Source organism: Athene noctua, chromosome 2 (assembly GCF_965140245.1).
Source record: "Athene noctua chromosome 2, bAthNoc1.hap1.1, whole genome shotgun sequence".
Classification (NCBI taxonomy): Eukaryota; Metazoa; Chordata; class Aves; order Strigiformes; family Strigidae; genus Athene; species Athene noctua.
Window position 1 is genome coordinate 121681993 of NC_134038.1, and position 19980 is coordinate 121701972.

Sequence of the window (19980 nt, forward strand, 5' to 3'; positions counted from 1 at the left end):
TGGCACTGTGTGTGCAAAGTGGGTGCACAGATGTCTAAAGCACCCAGCCTCAGATGCCTGACTCCCTTTCACAGGTGAACAGGAATTCTGGGTTGCAAGGGTCCTGGCCAGAAGATGTGTGTTGAAGGCAAAGACCAGATCTCCTAGGCCATAACTACACCCTACAAAAGAGGGGTGGTAGAGTCAGACAAGCCCAGGGTAGCAAAGACTTAAGTCAGCATGTCCCCATGGTGGAATTGAGCACCATCAAGGCTAACCAGGTTGCTTGGGGCAGTTTGGCCACTTTAATCTGAAGCTAATGAGCAGAATTTCTGAGCAAGGCCAGTGTGTTTAGACAGCACTGAGACCTGAGCTGACTTGTCCCCAGCTGGCTCAGGTGTCAGCACGTTCCAGGTTTGGGCTTAGCAGAGTCAGTAGGAAGATGAGATCCACCTTGATCTGTCACTGTAGACATGCCCACAGACGCCTGTCCTTTTCAAAGGACAAAAAAAGTCCTCCCCATTGTTTAAGTCCCTCTCCTCATTGCATTTTATCTTAAGCCACTTTTTCTATGATGCCACAAAAGTCAGTTTATACTACATACGTGTATGTGTGTATTAGATATGACATTATATATATATATTAAACATATATAAATATCTATTTTTATATATATTATATATATATTAAACAACACATTCTATTCAATCATCCTAATTTCCTGTTCTTTCACTGAATCCCATCACTTCTCTCAAATTAAAACAAGTTCTTTAGGACTGAGCGGTCTTTGTTTTGGAGTACTGTATGTATAGCCAATTCTAGTCAACCGCACTTTACTGGTACTGCATTCAGATGGCTGAGGGTTTCTTAATATTAGTGATACTCCTCAGAATCTTTACAGTATGTCCTCAGGCCCTGATGGTAAACCATCACTAAGACTCAGCTGTGAATGGGCCATCTATGAATTAAGCTCATAAGCATGATGAGGATTGCAGCTATTACTGAAAATTAGCACGGGATTAAACAATAACTTTTACTGAAAATGTATGTATAAATAAATTTTTAAAAATAATCAAAGAATTTCGGAGAGTGGGAGAGAGATGCCGTCATTTCCATTCCCACTATCTCTTACAATTACCTATATGGCAGAAGAGTAGTATTTTGGACTTCTCACTAAAAATACCAATTTTTGGAGGCTTGCCAACAGGGATAAACAGTACACTGTTGTTCTATATCAGCTAGCTAATATATTTCCCAGAGTTGTCTGGTTTCAGTAAAACAGGTGATCATTTCTGGGGTATATTTGTTGCCATCCTTGCTTGACTTACTTAGCAGGATATGCTCAGTATGAAATACTGAACAAGATCATCACCATCGATGTTTAAAGTAAAAATTCTGGTTTGTTAGATGATATTTTCCAATTAGTAACAAACAACAGATAAGTTGTCCTAAGACTTACCAGAATATGCAGCTAAGACGACTGAATTTCCACTAACAAAGTCTAGGAGCATTAACAGGGAAGTGCATAACAAATAACTTACCGCGTATAAAACCCCTGAATAATACAGTATCAAACTATAAATTTAAATAACAGAGTAAACAAAAAAAAATCACTATATAAATCACAGGAAAGGAAAAAAAAAGAATCTCCAAAGCCCAAAGGAATTTCTGGATATGAATTACAGCTTCCATAGCTAGTGAAAGATTACTGCAATTCTATATATAAACAAAAAAGTATACAGCAGGTATTTTAACTTGCAATTAGGAGAAAGTATCTGCAGATTGCATAAATGTGTTGTTGTGTCACATAATATCAAAGTTATTTGCAAAAATTATACAATCTGGAATGCTTTAATATGAGACACAACAATATACTTAAACACACAGTAATAAGAAAATGAGAGCAATCATGATATAAAATGTATTTTTGGGATGCATTGAGTTAGCAGTGCTATCTAGATTAAATATGTAAGGTGAAAAGTCGTCATTTTAATAAGCTGCTCATTGATACCCCTTTTTGCCATCAGGACATTTTCTGTGTCCTACTTCTGCTGCATCTTTAAAGTCCCAAGGGCAAGTTAAAGCCAGTTGTGGCGTTCAGAAATAATTCAGTTAAGATCTACACTGTGCGTTTGTTACCACCGTATTTTTTTTCTTTAAAAGAGAAGTGATTTCACAAAGTCAGATTTCTTTCATTGACACAGTAAAATCCTTGGAGCAGGGACCATATTCTGGGCACTGCTAATCATATTGTTGGCACTCAACAAATAAATAATAACAACATTAATGATAATTTACTTTGCTTAACTCCTACTTATTTGAAGTGCTGATTCCCTTGATTTAAGTGATGCTCCTTAGGAATTTTCAAAACCTTTTGGCCTAAGTCCCCTCTGTCTTTCCTGTTGTCTTTCTTCTCAAAGTTGCTACTCTCCTCAGTCCAAAAGCCTCTTATTTTCGAGGTGTTGCTGTTTTATTTGCACTTATAGCAGAGGTGTTCGATAAAGCTACACTTCTTTCTGCATTTGGTAAATCAGGTGTATCATACTCCCAAGGGCAGACTTCAGCTCGAGATGCTAAAGGTTGCTGTAAGTAACTACTTGGCTTATGGGAGTCAGATGAAAGCACATTTCCCTCAGAAGAGGCATTTTTTTTCTGTTCTGCCAATTTATTGAGGTTTTCCTTTTCTGCTGCTTTCTGGGGTAGCTCCTCCTGCTCCCCAGCACAGGTATTAGGTGTATATCTATTAACATTCTCACACTTCAGCCCAGGGGAGTCCTGAGACTTGGAATTTAACTGTTTTTTCTCATTTTCAAAGACCTGCTGCTCTTGTGTCTCCTGAGTGGCTGCCTCCACCTTCTCTGAGCTCTTTTGATTTGACTGTTGATTCCCCTCAGGTGTCTTCAGCTTATGATGAGTCTTCCCCTTTGGCTGGAAAGGGTGGTTTTTCTCTGGCTCTGAGGAAGCAATAGACACATGTTTTTGAACTTTAGAGTCAGAAGGCACAGGACCAGGAATTTGGTCATATATCTCCCAAGGACAAACTTCTCCTATGTCGAAATTGTCCTTGTGCAGAGACTTACCTGGGCCTGTGTCTGGATTTGCAGGTGTCTGACTAACCCTTTGCTGTTTCATAATTCCAGATTTATGGGTTTTCTTTGTTTCCTCAGAGTGGGTAGAGTTCTTCCGGTGGGAATCCTTATGCTCCCCTTTATCGGAGGCTGAGTGCTTTCTGCTGGCCTCCTTACCCTTCTGTTGAGATTTATGAGATTTAGTGCTTTCTTCTAGACTTTGTGTTTTACCCGTTAGTCCCAGAGTCTTTTCCTTGGCACTAGCAATAACACTGAGGGATTTTTGTAACACAGATGTTCTTGGATGCAGAGGCTTCTTCTCAGCACTTAAGTTATGTGCACTTACTGATTTGCACACCAGAGGGACTGATTCAGTGGAGACAGCTTCAACTTTTTCAGGAGCATTTTTGGTTAATTTGTTACCATTCAAGGAGTCCAGAAGTGAATTTTCAGCAGCTATAACTTCTGCGCTTTCTTTAGCTAAGCTATTCGGTTCTTCTGTTTGATCCCTAACATGATCATAAGTGCTGTGGGACTTTTTTAAGGAAAAGACTCTGTTTTTCAAAGTCTCTTCTTTTGGCTTTGCAGAACTCATGGAATCCTGTGGGTTTTTCCTCAGTGTGGCTGTGTTCTTCACAGCACTGTGCTCCATCAGGTCCTTCTCGTCTCTGGAGCACTGCCTGGTGACTGTCTCAGGGATTTCTGTAATACGCCGCATTATTGAGCGCCCCAAGCCCTTTTTAGAGCACCTTTTTTTCTGGAGATGTGGGTTATTAGCAATCATTTTTTTCCTTTTATAGATTTCAAGCTGGGCATATAGTTTCTTCAATTCATCCTGCAAAGCAAAGTGAATGGCAAAACTAGTATGTACAGAGTACAGTCAAACAAGCAGCCTATGAATGCGTTACCCATTGCTCTAAAAATGGTGTTAAATGTATTTCATTGCTTTTTGTAATTCTTGAATATTTCTCCATCAACTTGAGTCCCATTTTCTTCCACTTTAAAAATAAGTTCAACTCTCATGCACAAACATGTTACCTTCCACAGCTGTGCATCACACAGCACGCACAATTCATATATATTCATGCTGTGTTTCAGATTTCACAGTGCTGTGGTGTATGCCTTCCTGCTGAACTCTAAAGCTATTCCTTATTTTGGGAACATATGCCCTTTTTATCATCTAAGATAGGAATAAAGTATTTTTTTCTGTTAATCATGTGTTTTAAAAATTTTATCTATATAGTTATAGATGGTTATGTATATGTTATGTACAAATGAGTAATCACACTGACACCAAATGCTGTTTGTTCTCCAAGATAATTCAAAGAACCTATGTAAACTGATAAACAGCTCTTGGTGTGGATGATTCCTCCTCTTTAGCCTCCAGGATGACTTTTACAACAACTAGTAATGCAGCATCTCTTCACACTCGTGAATATTTTTAATGAGATTTTATATGACCTGATATCACATCACTGAGAGACCTAAGCTGACCCGTTTCAGCTGATACGTGCAAAAAAAGTCAAATGGATGCAATTCAGACTTTATTCATAGGAAAAAGTGTTATTGAAAATAAATGCTATTTAAATGAGTTATATATACCCGAATATCTTCAGGATCCAAACTATGTTCACTCCAGGCTGAATTGATACTGCTGTTCAGATAGGATCCAGATCGACCCATATCAAGCTCATCCTCATAAGCTTCTGTAGCTATATCATCTCTTGGGTTATTGCTTGAATGTGAAAACTGCAATAAGTATTCATAAAAAAGATGTTGCCATCAGTGCAAAAGTTTACTTCAGCATCACCGTAAGAGTTTACATCAACAGGTTTTATGGCCAATGATCCTTCTATGGATTTCATGTAATTTTCTGAACTCAAAACACTAGCTATAGGCATTGTTGACATAAGTAGTGTTGTACAGAATATCAGTATTGTATGGAAGGAACTCTTATTAATGATGGCTTAACTTATATAGATCTTAGAGATTTGAATAAGAGAAAAAAACTTATTTTGATGCTTATTTCAACTTCTTTAAATTGCATTTAAATTAAGCTAGTACAGACATAGACTTCCAGCCAGTATTTCCAATTAGGCTGTTAAAACTGTAGGATTGTATTTTATATACCATACAGTTTAATGATTCTGCAGAAAGTAATTCTCCCGGTTTAGATCCTGACCCTGAAAAGGAAGAGATGAAGTGGCAAAAAAAAAAAGGGGGGGAAAAAAAGAAGAAGGAAACAAATAAAAAAGGAGACAAGTTAATTTCTCTCCTCTAAGTTTTAGCAAATGCTTTGATCAAGAGTTGGAGAGAGGTCATCAGCTATTTTTTTATTCATCTTGATTCGCTCATCTCTAGTTACTATTGTCCACACAGTCGCCTGGCCTCAGGACTTTATGAATGGAACTAAATATTCTGAATCTTTTCTTAATTCCCTGAATTCTTTGGTGTGCTGGAAAAGTCTGTGCAGTGTTACAAATATAATAAGCTAAAAATGGAAATGTTGATCAGTAGTTATGAGTCAGCTTCAAAAAGGTCAACAAATTTTCTAGGTTAGTCTAGAAAGATATCTCTGAAGATATGTAATAAAGTATATGAATATAAAATAGAGAATAATAAGACGATTGCTAAAGACCAGAAAAGTAATTCAAAATAAAATAAGGTTATTCAGTACTAAGGCTGCATCAATGTGTCCCCTTCTTAGGACAGTTTAATGTGCATATATTTGACAGTTATCAGCATATCCTGTTCTGACATATAGGCAAAAGACAGAAATAGCAGTTTCATTAACCTGAAAATTGTATCAACTCAAACTGCTCAATGTTCTTCTTTCATATGTAGTTTTCACCTTTACTGTTTTCTTTGAATCTTGACCTTTTGAATAATATTATTGGTCATTTTAAAAACCATTACTAAATCATTCACTTTTCTGGAGTACTGTCTAAGAAGAAAGCTCCATTCAAATTCCGTGGCCTGTTGCTAGAGACAGGTGGAGCTGCCTGTGATTCTCCTGCCCCTGGTGAGACTGACATATTGCCGCTTCACACCCAGGCCTGGCAGGAGGCGTGCCGCAGTGCTCAGAGTTCTGTCTCTTCTCTTCCCAGCCTCCTGTCGTCCTCCATCTTCTTGTGTCCTACACACACTCATCTTACCCAGCACCACTCTTGGCTCCATACCATGGGCCATGTCTCCTCCCAGTATGCAGCGTCTGTCCCAGGCTGTGACTTGCAAAGGGCTCTGCTTTTTCAGCCTGTAACAACCACCTGATTTAAACCCGAACCTTTCTATCTCATGGCTAGTCCAAGCTCTTCATTCCAGTTTTATTTAGCAGTCTCTCCATCCCCTTCTCTTAACTCTTTGTCTGATCTCAGCTAACTCTGGCCGCAGCATGGTCACCCAAATACCTGAAGTAAGCATCATTAGGCAGAATTCTTTCCTTCTTGTATTAATCACATCAAAAATTTAAGTACTTGAAACCCCTGCAATTTTGAAAGCTGAAAGAAAGAGTCTTTGAAAATGTCTAAAAGTTTTTAAAATAAAAAAATACACAGTTTTTTAGGTAACATAACCAAATTTTACATCTTCCTTTTCTATCAGCTGCTTGCTAATTTTATACAGCATTGCTTCTGCATGACAACACTTATCTTCCAAATAAAAAAGAGACAGGAGACATAAATACCTTAGGGATCAGAAGTAGCCCAACAGTGACTGTCACAGTCAAGTGTGTGTGTGCAAAGAACAGCATCAGCATCCAGTCAGACTGAAGTCTTGAAGCAAGAATGAATCTGAAAATAGAATTCAGGGTTGCAATTCACTGCCTTTTCTCCAGTGCATTAGATTTAACATTTTTAATAATCCTTAGGATTCTTTTCATTGGAAGGCCAAATACAACTGGTTTTGTTCTGTACTGCTTTCATACAGACTAAAAATGACACCCACACGCTTTACTTATACACCACAATTTCAAAAAAACTCAGAAAAAAACAACCAACAAAACAAGCCAAAACACAATATAAAAAGAAACAACAGACCTTAAAGGATATTGCTTATTCCATCATTTTCACTCTATTTATTTGGTTTTTTTGGATGGTTTACACTGTCACACTTCTTTGGCCTGAACTGAGTTATGGCAGTTTACATATATTAAGGATCTGAATGAATTATTTTAGGTTAAGTAAGCACATGTACTATGATAAATTGCAGTGCACTTCAATACAGGATGTCCATAGATCACAGCTACAGAGTGCAGCTGATAAAACATCAAAGGGAGAACTGAAATGCATTTTAGTGGGGCACAGAGAAATTGCCTTGATTGCAGGACCGCCCAGCTCAATGCTGCAGGGCCAAAGAGCCTTGCAAATTCTTGGAAAAGGGTGGCTGAACCTCCCAAATGAAGCAATTCCTTGCTGAGCTTTCTAAAAGAGTGGTATAACAAGTGGTGCAGTTAAAGCTAGCTGGAGCATGCCTGGCTTATCTGCTTTAGTGAGCTCCCAAAGATAGAGAAATGGTAAGCAGTGCGATGGATGAATGGACATACCACTGGCTTGTAATCTGCAGGTTTACAAAAATCATTCAGATAGAAATGACATCTGCAACTTATCCAAGTCCACAGATGCACATTTTGCAGAAGCTTTTGTTAACAGAAATAGTCTGGTATGAAACACTGGCTTATATGCCATAATAATACTGTCATCATTTCTTGTTTAATACTTTGTAAATTAAATGTTTCATGAACACAATAAAATATTGTAATCATTTCTTACAGAGATGTTGCTGTTGAGGTGTGCAGGGATACGAGAAGGCTCAGGCCTGAGGTTTAACTAACCAAACACAACATGAGAGCTATTGAAGATGACATGAGAGACTGCTAGGTATAACAAGTAACAGTGAAAAGTGAACTAAAGTTACAGACACTGCTGTGAGGGATGGCAGTATTTCACAGGTGGTTAACATGGAGTAATTTGAAAGATGGAGAAACAGGTAACTGAAGGGAGCACTGGGGGCCTTCGGATAAGTAGAACTTCCAAGGTCAGCGGTACCGATGTAAACATATTAGTAACAGCATATAAGGCTGTGATTACCTAGCTAATGATCTCAGAAATACCAAATTTGAGTACAGATGTAGCAAAACAGGGACCAACAGGAAAAGAGCAATGAGAGGTGGGTTGTTTATTTGGGAGAAGACAAGGACAGAGAGAGTCTAAGGTAGAGAGTGGAAGAGCAAGCATGGAAAGAAGGGGTGATAAAAGGGGCTAGTGACATGTAAGCAAGTTGTCACTGACTGAGTCCTGTACCTGATCACTGCACTATCTTCTCATTAAATCCTTCTTCTATGTGATCTCACTCTCTGCGCTGTGCATGTGTGTATGTGCAATTCATGAGGAAACTTCAGGCTGGACTAGCCAGCACGTGGTAGACCCACATCTGGGAAGACCCAAGGTCTCAGCCCCAAACCCAAAGGCGGGTATTAGACTGGCTTAAGGACTGTGCTTGTATCTGAAGGACCTGTGAATGTAATGTCCTTGTTTCATGAGGGAACACAATCAGCTGCAGAGGAGGAACCAGACCAGGCAGGTATGTGTTGGACCTGTGCTGGTCCATGTGGCCAGCCATGTGCTGCATGTAACTGTGCCATAGTGGAGGTGCTCAGCCTCACTAAGCCTGCAAATGGAAACAGCAACAGCCACATCCATCAGAGACAGGAGAAAGCTCCCAGGTCCTGATGCCCACCAGATTTGGCTAACCCTTAACAGCTGCAATCATCAAATCCTGTGAAGGCTTTTTGCTTGTTTTATGCATGAAACCTTGATTGATTGAGGTATCCACACCGTACTTCTGAAAGCAAAATAGCATTTGTAGCAGCCATTCAGACCTAGCAGAGGTGGGGTTTCTATTTGAATGAGATTTTTCCATATAAATTTTGTTTTTCTCAGTAACACAAAAGAAAGTGCAATGCAGGAATTTAATGCTATGCTGATCTGAAGATAAGAAATCTCGGTTTCTGAAAGGGGAATAATACTTCTAAAGGAAAACAAAATGCAAACAGTTGAAGGTTTTATTTAGTGCTCACATGAATCTTATATGAGCTTTGGGAGTTTTCAGACTGCATGACTGCCTTGTAATAGTAGGTGTCCTTCAAGGCTCCAGTGCTTTCAACTTCATGACAACTCAGATATGTCATATAAATCTGAGTCTTACATTTCTGCTCTTTCAGTTACATCTAGAACTTGGCAGGGAAGACAGAAGGGAAAAAAAAAAAAAAAGGAAATGTGAACTTCAAAGAGACTGGATTAAGATTTGTGTATATAGAAATGAACATAATCTCAGGAGGGATCATGTACTTCCAGTGCATTTTATGCCTTCCTATCTGTAAATAGAACATGCTATTTCTTCAATAAACCAGCATGTATCGGACAGAAGGCAAAGTACATTTTTTTAAAAAAGAAGGAAGAACAAAATCAGCAGACCTTAGGCCGAAGGAACAGGATCCTCAATAGGATAAACCGAAAGAGCTAATCCTTTTGTGTCTCCTTCATCAGGCTTGTATTAAAATGCTACATTTTCTCCTTCCCCCCTCTCTTTAATCCAAGATTACTTTCATCCCGTCCTATTGTTAAAAGAAACTTGCAGCCCACATAATAGCTCTCCCAGTGCACTGAACTGTATCCTCTAACATGGCCCCAAAAACGGTTTAGGAACATTAATTAATGGGGGGAAATTTTGACTGAGAAGCTGTCATATTGGTTATATTCAAAAGTATTATAACTGAATTTTATATCTATTGGGAATGAAATGAAAAATGCTTCCATCACAAACAGATTTTAAACATTATTTCTGCAGATGTGTGTGTTAGGCAGTAAAGAACAAGATTTTGAGAGTACGTGCATGTTGAGATATGGGGTTAGAAGGTGAAGGAAACAAAGAGTTGCAAGCCTGAAAAGCGCAGCAAACTTTATAACAATGATGAGGGAAAAAGAGCACCTGGAAGGAATAGAGATGAAAGATTTGCTTTGCTGATGTTTACTCAGAAAAAATCATGCCTCATGTAAGCAAACATCAAGAAGGCAGAGAGAAACGTGAGTTCCAAGACAGACCAAGGAACAGAAAAGAGTATTTGAAGACTGTCAATGGGGCGATGTTAAAAAAAATAAAAATCTTAGTAGGTAAGGTCTGTCAGGAAGCAAAGGAAGGCATGAGAATGTCATAAGAAAGTCGTAAGAATCTCTTACAGGATGAGATGAAATTCATGTTATCTTGCTATTTTGAATTTTCTAGGACCAACTCATTTTTACAGGGTACTCAGCAGGAAAGGCATATATAGCAATTTTCATGTAGCTCTGGCAGAGGCCCTTACTTATTTGTTACTACAAAATAATTTACAAGTATGAAATGTAGAGCTCATTATAAACTTTGTAAGAAACATGTGCTTTATATTACTGTTACAGCATCATATGCATAACAATTTTTTTATGCACAACCAGTATAATTATCTTAAGACAGAGCTGCAGCTCACCAATCTGTTACACATCCAGGAAAATTTAATATAAACCAACATTCTTACCTGATGTATTTCTAGGGATACAAACCAATGACCAGTATGTAGATGACTGAAGACAGACAGTAGTTTTGCTATATCTAATTTATCATATATTCTGAACTTTGATCCAAGAACATATCAGCTAGCTATACCGAAAAAAAAACCCCTAATTAAACAATTAACACGTTGATTGTACATATTGTTAAAACCTATGGGAGCATTTTTAAGTTTGGTTATCACTTAATTTGCAGAATTAAATATTTATGAGACCTTCCGTTATGCATCATAACCCATTCATCCATTTTAAGTTGCACCATATGAAACCTGAAAGATAAACAGTTAATTACTAGATCTACAGATCACTTACCTAATTGTATGGAATATAGCAGAGATAATGAGCTCATTGTGAACTGCAACAGCCATATAACGTGGCTCATGAAATGCTGATGGGACTGTCCGCACTGCATAGCAGAGATAAACACCCCACAAGAGGAATAAAAATTCAGCTGTGAGAAGAACAAAAAGAAATAATTTACAATTAGTTTTATAGGTGAAAAAGGAAGCAAATTTGAAGTACTACAGTATCTTCTGTATGCGTATCTATGCAAAGACAATATATGCTCATACATGTATATATGTACACACATAGGCATTCAAACTCTCAGATACCTTCACTGTATATGATATATTTAGTTTTAATTTTACATGCTTCTTTTTTTCCAGAACATTTTTTCCTTTGCATTTATGGTGTTTCAGTTTTTCAACTGACAAACTTTAAGACAATGTCTAATAACGTCTTGCTTGCTTTTCAAATTGGTACTACGTAAGTTTGATATCACTTAAAATAACAAGTATTTTTATTTGTGGTTCTGGTTGTTGTTAAAGAGGAAGAGACCGATGCTACTACTAGACTACTAGCTGTTTAAGACAACAGTTTCATTTCAAAGGTTCATAACTTGGATATAACAAAATATTTTGGACTAAAAAAAATTTCCTATGTCCATGATAGTTAATTCTGCTGATGCCCATAATATGATGAGCCATTCATGAGGGTCTAAGTAATTATAATGAATGAAATGTTTCTCTCTGTGAGGAGAAAAATGAGTAAAGGAAGAAAGGAAAAGGAGTAAAGGGTCAGGATCGGCTTACACAATCCTGTTAGAGCTAACTCATCTGCACCCAGCAATACTCAGCTTTCCAGTGGGAAGTCTGCTGTGACATAATTTTTATTTCGATACAAATTAAATTATTTCATACACATCCTGAAAAAATTCCCCTTCCAGAAAAAAAACCCATAGCTCTGCCACCTAGCTATGAGTAGAGCTAGTGCCTGTCTCTCTTGCCTTGCAGTCTGGGTTGAAGCTGGTTGGAAGCATTTGAGAGTTATCCAGTAACATGCAGTTTCATGTTAGACTGTTATGCCAGCACTGCTCTGGACCAGCTTCAGAAATTGAGTGTGATCCCGTTGATCATACACTGCTTTTGCCTTGTTGAGTTTTTGCAGTAAAAACTACAGTTAAATGTAGTACAATAGAAAATTAGTTCTTTTTCATACCTTTTTGGGTTTTTTTCCCCCTCCCCAATACATGTTATTATACTGTACCTAGAGCTGGAGATCAGTGACATCACCCTATGGTAGTAAGCAGCAAATCATTATTGGTTGGGTTTGGATAAGGACACAAATGCTTGTGAACCCTGCCATTAGCAACAGATTGAAATAAAACAACTGCACTGATGAGAATTCTCTCATGAGAATAGGTCCTCTGGTTCCTCCACTTTTAATAGTCCATAACTGCTGTAGATTATCCTATAATCTATAACCTAAACCGTATATTATGTTGTTATAGCATTTCAAAACTTCAGATTTTGCTGTGAATCTCAGCTAAAATCAGTAAGGGACAAGTCTGGATAAAATGAAAATGTGCTCTGATAAGGGCTCAGTTTGAACAACACTTTGCATGTGTCTTACTTTTATCAAAAATAAATGGCCTAGCTTTAAGACCATAATTTTTACTAGAACTTATTGTAATAAACCCTGCAGTTTTACCAGTTACATAAAAACAAATCTCTGAAAAGGCATAATCCACGAATGCTACTATTTTTGTCTTCTTCCTCACCAAATTCCCAACAATAATAAACCTTTTGACTAAGTAATAATTTGACTTGAGACCTTACTGAGTCTCAATATGAAAAAAGCATGGTATGAATCTTCTGAGATTATGTGTTCCAGTCTGGTTTTGAGCTCTAGAAAAGTACCTATGCAGGTATGTCTTCCCCACATCCCCCACACACTCACTGCTTGGGCAAACTGGCTGCTACTTCAATTAGCTATGCTACCAGTGAAGACTGTTACTCTGCTTTCTTAAAAACACCTACACAGGAATGACCTACCAAACCATCTTGCTCCTGAAGTCTTCTCTGAGCAAGTGCAATACAAATTTTGCTTCAATGAAGTAAGATTAAAGGCTTTTTTACAAACGTTAGCAGCTTTTCCCTTTAAGTACACATGCCTCACATATGCAGAATCATGGCACTGGAATGTATTGCTCTTCAAAGCACAGTAATTTATTGCTTTAATTGTTCCCTACTGTTTTAGAAGAAATTGAAAAGGAGAGAATGGTTAGAATTAGGTTGCTAAAGCCAAATCACTGTATCTTACTGTCCTATGTTCTATGGAAACTCTTCTTATTAATACAATTCAGAAAATATTCCCCAGAATGTGCCAGAGAGCCTACTTACTCTCATTTTGCCTTTTCCAAAGTCCCCCTGCAGTAAATAATCCAACATTAGCAGCAAAACTGAATAGATGAGTTAGCGGTAAAATAACAGGCATACTCTATGAAAGTATCCATGGTCCATTCTTCTTTCTTGTCCTCAACTGAAGTGAGAAGAATCCCAAGACTCTTACTGACTGAAACAATCAGTTACAAGTGCTAATAGAGGCTGAGAGTTTGAAAAAGTTTGGCTTTTTAATGGGATGAAAATACACGTATAAAACTCCACGTGCTGAAGGTGTTCCTACTTAAACTAAAGAGTGTGGGCCAAATTTTGCTCATTTTTAGAAGAAAAAAAACCTGCTCTAAGTTTGAAGGGGGGAAATCAAGTTCATAAAATTAGCTACAGACTATTAGTTCAATTTGTAACAAAACTGAAGGTGTTATAAAATTTTGTTGTATTGGTTTTTTATACAGCCTTTTTGGTTTCTCAATATAAAATAAGGTGGCATAATTAATGTATTTATTATACTGATGAAAAACACAGGTATAACTAAGTTCAAATAGACAGAGAGAGAGATAGAGAGAGAGATAGAGAGAGAGAGAGAGAGAGAGAGAGAGAGATAGATAGATAGATAACAGAGCACATCTGGCCACCATGCAGCATAGTTTTTATGTACCACTCATCTCTGAGGTGTTATTAGTTCTGTCTATGGCACACTAGTGACTGTTTTGCACCAAATATTTTTAGTGATTAAAATCTGTGAGCTGCGGTATGAAATTTCTATTTGGCTTGCTGAATAATTTTCCACTAAAAGCCTGGTGTAGAAGAGTGACTTCCAGATCACTAAAGGAATGTCTTAGCATATTGCAAACCTATCAAGACCAAACTCAAAGCACATGATCTTGTTCCTTTAAGTATGAATTATTATAAGGCTTATAAATTAGCCCATTTTACATATTAAGCACAAGAACAAGAAATACCTTCTTTTCCCATTCTGAAAAATGATGGAAAGTTTGAGGAGAGAGAACTGTCAACAGCTATCTGGACAGAAAATGTAAAGTCAAAAAAAACCCCCAATAAAAGAGCTCTGAAAGAACTTGCAGTAGCTACTCTGTAACTGTCCAAACCAGTCATTCAGATTTTGGGTGCAAATCTCCGATAGGCACAATTGCTTTAAAGGCATAAATGGATGTAGATATGAATGGAAGGTAAGAGATGAAAATGTAATGTGACCTCAATATGTCATGTGCACAAATGAATTAATCTTTAAATATCTCTCTTCCGAGTCACTACCTATTTCTTATCCACATAACCTTTTATCTGGTCTTTGCACGATCTAATCAACCTGCTTAGTTATAGTCTTTGGTGTTTAAAAACCATGATTGTTCCTTTTGTTTGCAATGCCCATCATGTTTTTAGAAAATGAAGGATTTTGGAAGATTTAGCTTGGCCATCCAATACACTGGACCAGACTCGTGCCCAATGCCACCAGCCTGTTACAGCTAAGTGCGCACTATGATTGCTCACTTGGGATGTGTTAAGGCCACTGCTCATATTCTGCATTGTCTGATAATGAAGGACAATGATATATGTTCACTGTTTGCGATATGTATCTGCTCTATAGAAAAGGACAGACTCCAGGTTGGTATTACTAATCAAACTTCCTCAGAAGATCTGGGTTAGTATACTTACTAGGTTTTGCTAAGCACGCAGTCATCTGTGTTGCAAATTATTCTTTCATAATTAAAGCCAGTACATGGCAAAGCTGTGTCCAGAGACAGTGTCTATGACATTTTCTTTAGCCGAGTTGTGTCATGCCTTGCACAGCACAGCGAATGCAGACTGACTTGCTCCTGCCTGTCCAGCCCCCAGCACAAGTAAATTTCTGCCTTAATCCATATCCTCTCTCATTGCCTGCTCTGCAGATGTCTGTACTTTGCCTGACAGCACAGTACTGCAGAGCAAGATATGATGAACTGAAAGCAGTGATCAAAGTCACTTTCCTCCCTTTCAAGATTTGGAAAAGTCATTGGGAGCCTCCTTACACTTACCTTCCTTACTGTGGGTAGAGGAAGAGAACACCCACAGATGACAAATGGAGTAAAGCCAATAAGGGCACAACTTCAGGAGAGGTAAGAAAAAAGGAATTCAGAAAAGCAAAGATCATATAAAGAAACATGAAAAATCAAGAAATGTGAAGCTGGATTTTTGAACATGGCTTACACGCCAACTCTTCTTAGAGGCCTTAGGAAAGTACTTCATCCTTACTTCTACAGCAAAGCTTGGACAGCACTGAAATAAAAATATCACATATGCAGCCTTGCTTTCTTTTGCATATATAGTCTTCGGTTAACATTTCTTAAGTGACCAAACTCATTTAATGCATGTGACAGAGCAATTCCAGCGATAAATTAAGGTTGGTTAGTGAAGAAAACTCTGTAATTTGTTGCAAATGACATTTAGATGTCTAGTGAATGACAGAAAAGACTGCAGGGGAAAAAAAAGGGGTCTCGTGCACATGCACAACTGAATACTAACTTTGTACCTCAAGCTCCTGTGCAAGACAAACTTTGCAGAGATGATCACAGAGAGCATTCTCTTGCTATGTGGGTGCCAACCTAGGCATTTTTGCTGCGATTTGCAGCAGAACTAAGCACACTGGGCTGTATTTGTAGCCAGTGAGACCATACATAACTTGTTATATATAGATTTGACTAAGCTCTGTCATTCAGCCAAAGGCACTGCAAAATAGGCACCAGATTAAATGGACCATATAACCCTAATCTTATTGTGCCTCAGCTCTGGCTGTGTAAAATGGGGATAATGCCACCCTGTCACTGCAAGATGACAGCGGAAATAAATTCACCCATATTTGTGAAGAGCTTAAATCCTAAACTGTGAGTTTCCTTCCCGCCATGGTTGGGAAAGGAAAGTGAATTATTTCAGGCTGTCCTGGTTGCTTCTCAGCCCTCCTACCCTGACAGAAATGCCTTTTTCTTGTGTTTCTTCAGGCTGGCCTCTCAGTGGAGATGGCTGTGGGTGAGAGCTGCTGAAAGGGGCTCCCTGGAGCCAGGATACCATCCCCACGCTTGCTTGCACTCTGCTGTCCAAAAGTTATCTGCTAAAAGAAGACACCCCCTGAGGGATTAAAGCCCATTTTTATGACTCTGTATGATGTCTGACCACACTCATTTGCCTAAAAAGCATCATTGTAGGCCAAGAACAGAGCACCATTCTCCAGAGAGAGTGACATGCTCCACGTCCTTTCCTTACACTAATAAGCGAAAGACCACTACAGTTGTGACTTGACTAAATTAATCTGGCATTCTGAACTTTGCACTGCTGGCAAAACAGCACTGTTCCAACGGTTACACCATTTTTTCTTCAGGTTTTGGACACAAATTACTGATTACAACTCTACTTACATCCATAACACTGCTACAACTCATCTACTTTTCCATCACACTTCATTTAATCAGACCAATGTGTACATTTTAAATCTCCTTTACTGAAATGAAGTAAGCGATGGATCTGGAAGCATGGTTCTTCCATCCATTCATTCACTCAGGGTGCCAGCTGGAGCTGAGCATGCACCATTTTAAAATAGGAAAAAAATTTGTGTCCTCAATTGCTCTTGTGTTGCCAGCCAGCACAGCCTCTTTCTGCCTCACTGCGTCCAATCTCCCACCTGGAGAGTTGCACCATGTCATAGGAGAAATTTTTTTCTGCAACGGAAAGGATTTTCATATATTTCATTGAACTGTGATTAGGTGTGTAAAGTCTCTAGTGTTTAGTTATTCCTAGCAAATTATGAATTACCAGAGGTTTGTCTGTGCCTCTCACCATATCTCAGCATCATTTTAATTAGCTAGGTACAGCAATACAGAGACCTATGTGTGGAGAAAGAATTAATGGTGCCAAATCCTGAATTTTTTTTTCTATCAGAACTTCCATGGCCTGTGGCTGTGCGAGGCTGAGAAAGAAGAGCAAGGGTCCAGAGGCTAGTGGGGAGCACAGCACACACCATCCCCCGCACAGCCAGAAGACTGCCTTGCAGGTCCACCCAAAGTAATGCAGTGGACATGCTGACCCATGGTCTGTGGGCCCCATGGCTTGAGCGTGACCTAGAGATGGCTTTTGCTGGCAATGGAGATGTATCCACTGATTTGAGTATGAGCAACATGCTTAGGAGTCTCACGGCATGGAACAGACATCAGCACTCATGTCTACAATCTCTAGGAACTCCCCTCATTTCTGCATTTCTGTTAGCCCATATACATTTTATTCATTCCTCTACACAGATGAGCTGTCCTGCCTCATTCCTTCCATAGCCCACTGTTGTTACTAAAGTAATCGGGCCACTCTTCTGTCTCCATGTTCCCCATCATCCTCTCCACTTGTGTGTGGGTGAAAGAGGGAAAACAGGATCAGAAAGATCTACCACTGGCATATGAAAGCAAGCTGAGCGTGGGACCTCTTCTCTCACATCTCAAAGAGGATGCAAGCAAATGCCAATGGCATCCAAAGTACCTGAAGGCTGCAAAGACTTGAAGCAGTAAAAGAAGTGGATTCCAAAAAGGATGGTGAAAAGACAAGAGGAAGTCAGAGCATCTTTCAGCCTCTCCCAAAGCCATCTCCTCCCACAGATGGCTTGCAGAAGCCTCCGAATACAGCATTTACGAATACATAGACATGTGGCTAAGGCAACTCAAATAAGGTTTCCTTAGCAGGTAATGCAACTCAAACTGCTCAACCGGGGGGTTCCAGCACCACTTATCATCTTTGTTGCTCTTGCCCATACCTTTTCCAGATCTACCATATCCTAGAGATGAGGGACATAAACTGCACACAGTGTTGTGATGCAGACTGCGAAAGAGATGTACGTGGTGGTGGGAGAAGTGGGTTACAAGCAGGAAGGGGACGGAGCTGAAGGCTCCTTCCTAAAACAGGATTCTTTTCCTATTTCTGCTGCAAACATTTGATACAGCCATGGACTTATAACTTAGAGTAAGCTTTTCACAAGTGATCACTATTTTTACATGATACATTTTCTGAGTATCTAATGTGAGAACTGAAGCCAGATCCTCATCAGTGCTGAATTCTAACAAGTGCCTCCTGGTTGTGCTTTCCACACAGAGGAGGCTATAAACAGTACTCTGAAAAACCAGTCCCTAGATGTCTCAAGACAGACACTCAAAATGGATAGCTACTGTTGACAATTTTGGCTTTAATCTTTGTGCACCGATGCTACGGAGAACATGGCTTAAAAATGCCCATTTGGAAACGAACAGTTCTTTATTCATTGCATTCTCTGAACAACACCCCCCGAACATGGCATAGGGCCATATCAAATGGGGATAACAAAAAGAAATAATAATCACTCATTCACTGAATGCAGCAGAGGGCCTGTAGAAAATTTAATAAAGGGCCTTGTAAGGCTGTATTAAAATGCTCTAGCTCAAAACTGTACAGGCAGTCTTAATGCCCAATCTGTCAGAGCCTGTCCTGGCACCTCACGCCCTCTTTAGATGCAAAGATTATATACGTTAAATATCAACAAATGAACTGTGAGAGGGAGTTCTTTTGGGAACAGTCTGAAATACTCACTTTGTTCCTTTTCCTGGCTGAGGGCATGCAGTAATCATGATGCAGCCTCATGTTTGAAATCCTCTTGATGCCCAAGACCCAAAGCATGACCCACTGATTAGTGGGCTATGGCAGCAGCTCAGGCCAGCTGCGTGGGAGCAGCACAGCTCCTGTCCGTCAGGAATCAATCAGGTGCTGGGGAAAAATACCTCCCTGTGCTCAGTTAATATCTGTCATTCACTTCTGCTTTAAATAAGGCGTTGAAAACCACACACAGAATGCATGGGGGGATTTTTAAAAGCTACAGTTCAAGTCCTATCCATGCTGGGTGAAACCTGGCTGAAGTCAGGACCATCCACCTGCCAACATTTCACATCTGCTTCTTTTTTTGGGCTTGTGCATGCATGTTTATATCTCTGCCTGCCTTTCTCTCCTGTCTGGGGCTTTGTTCATTAGACTTACTATTTTGCCTTTTTTTCGGTTTCTGGGAAGTTCTTTTAAATCCTGTGCTGATATCTGTTTCACTTACAGGATTCTTCCCTCACGATAAAGAAAAATAGTTTGATTTGTGACACTGTGAGCCCTTAGACAGCAAAAGTTTATCGCTTGTTTTTTTTTCTAACTTGAAATCTGGCTGTGACAGGTAGAGGTATAGAATATATTCTGGCAATAGGAAAAAGTCTTTGTGGGTGAGCGTTTTCAAGCCCTCAGGTCTTTCTCTAAAATCTCAGATTGTCAAGCGTGCCATGGCTTGTCAATGAGACAGACGCCCCAACCTTGAAAGTGATGCACAAATGAATACCAAGGAAATAAAAGAATCTAGGCAAGTAACAAATAAGATACCCACAAGTATCCCACCTCAAGGAAAATGCATATTAACTTACATTATGTTATGTAGATAAAAATAAGATTTACTGAATGCTAATTTTTCTCATCAGCATATCACAGAGTACAGAGGCAATGCTAGAAATGGTGACAACCTTTCTAAGTCCCTGCTTCTCTCACAGACAGCATCCTCTTAAACTTAATGGAAATGTAAATATAAAACATTCACTGCAATAAAAGTCTCCAGAGATAGAGCCTAAGTAG

The 19980-nt window shown here is 39.0% G+C and overlaps 1 protein-coding gene across 2 annotated transcripts in view; it reads right to left on the reverse strand.

Moving 5' to 3' along the window:
- Nucleotides 1–676: 676 nt before the first annotated feature.
- The window catches only part of GPR158 (G protein-coupled receptor 158), a 203835-nt gene continuing 184531 nt past the window's right edge, over nt 677–19980 (reverse strand). Inside the window, exons 8-12 of one of the 2 annotated variants that reach the window (XM_074900127.1) lie at nt 10955–11093; nt 6730–6835; nt 4650–4796; nt 3060–3882; nt 677–2933 (exon numbers count right to left, since the gene is read on the reverse strand). In XM_074900127.1, the coding sequence (XP_074756228.1) occupies nt 2428–2933; nt 3060–3882; nt 4650–4796; nt 6730–6835; nt 10955–11093 (1721 nt within the window). In that variant the 3' untranslated portion in view covers nt 677–2427. Of the gene's footprint in view, nt 3883–4649; nt 4797–6729; nt 6836–10954; nt 11094–19980 lie in introns of both variants that reach the window. The other variant, XM_074900126.1, reaches the window with a different exon arrangement.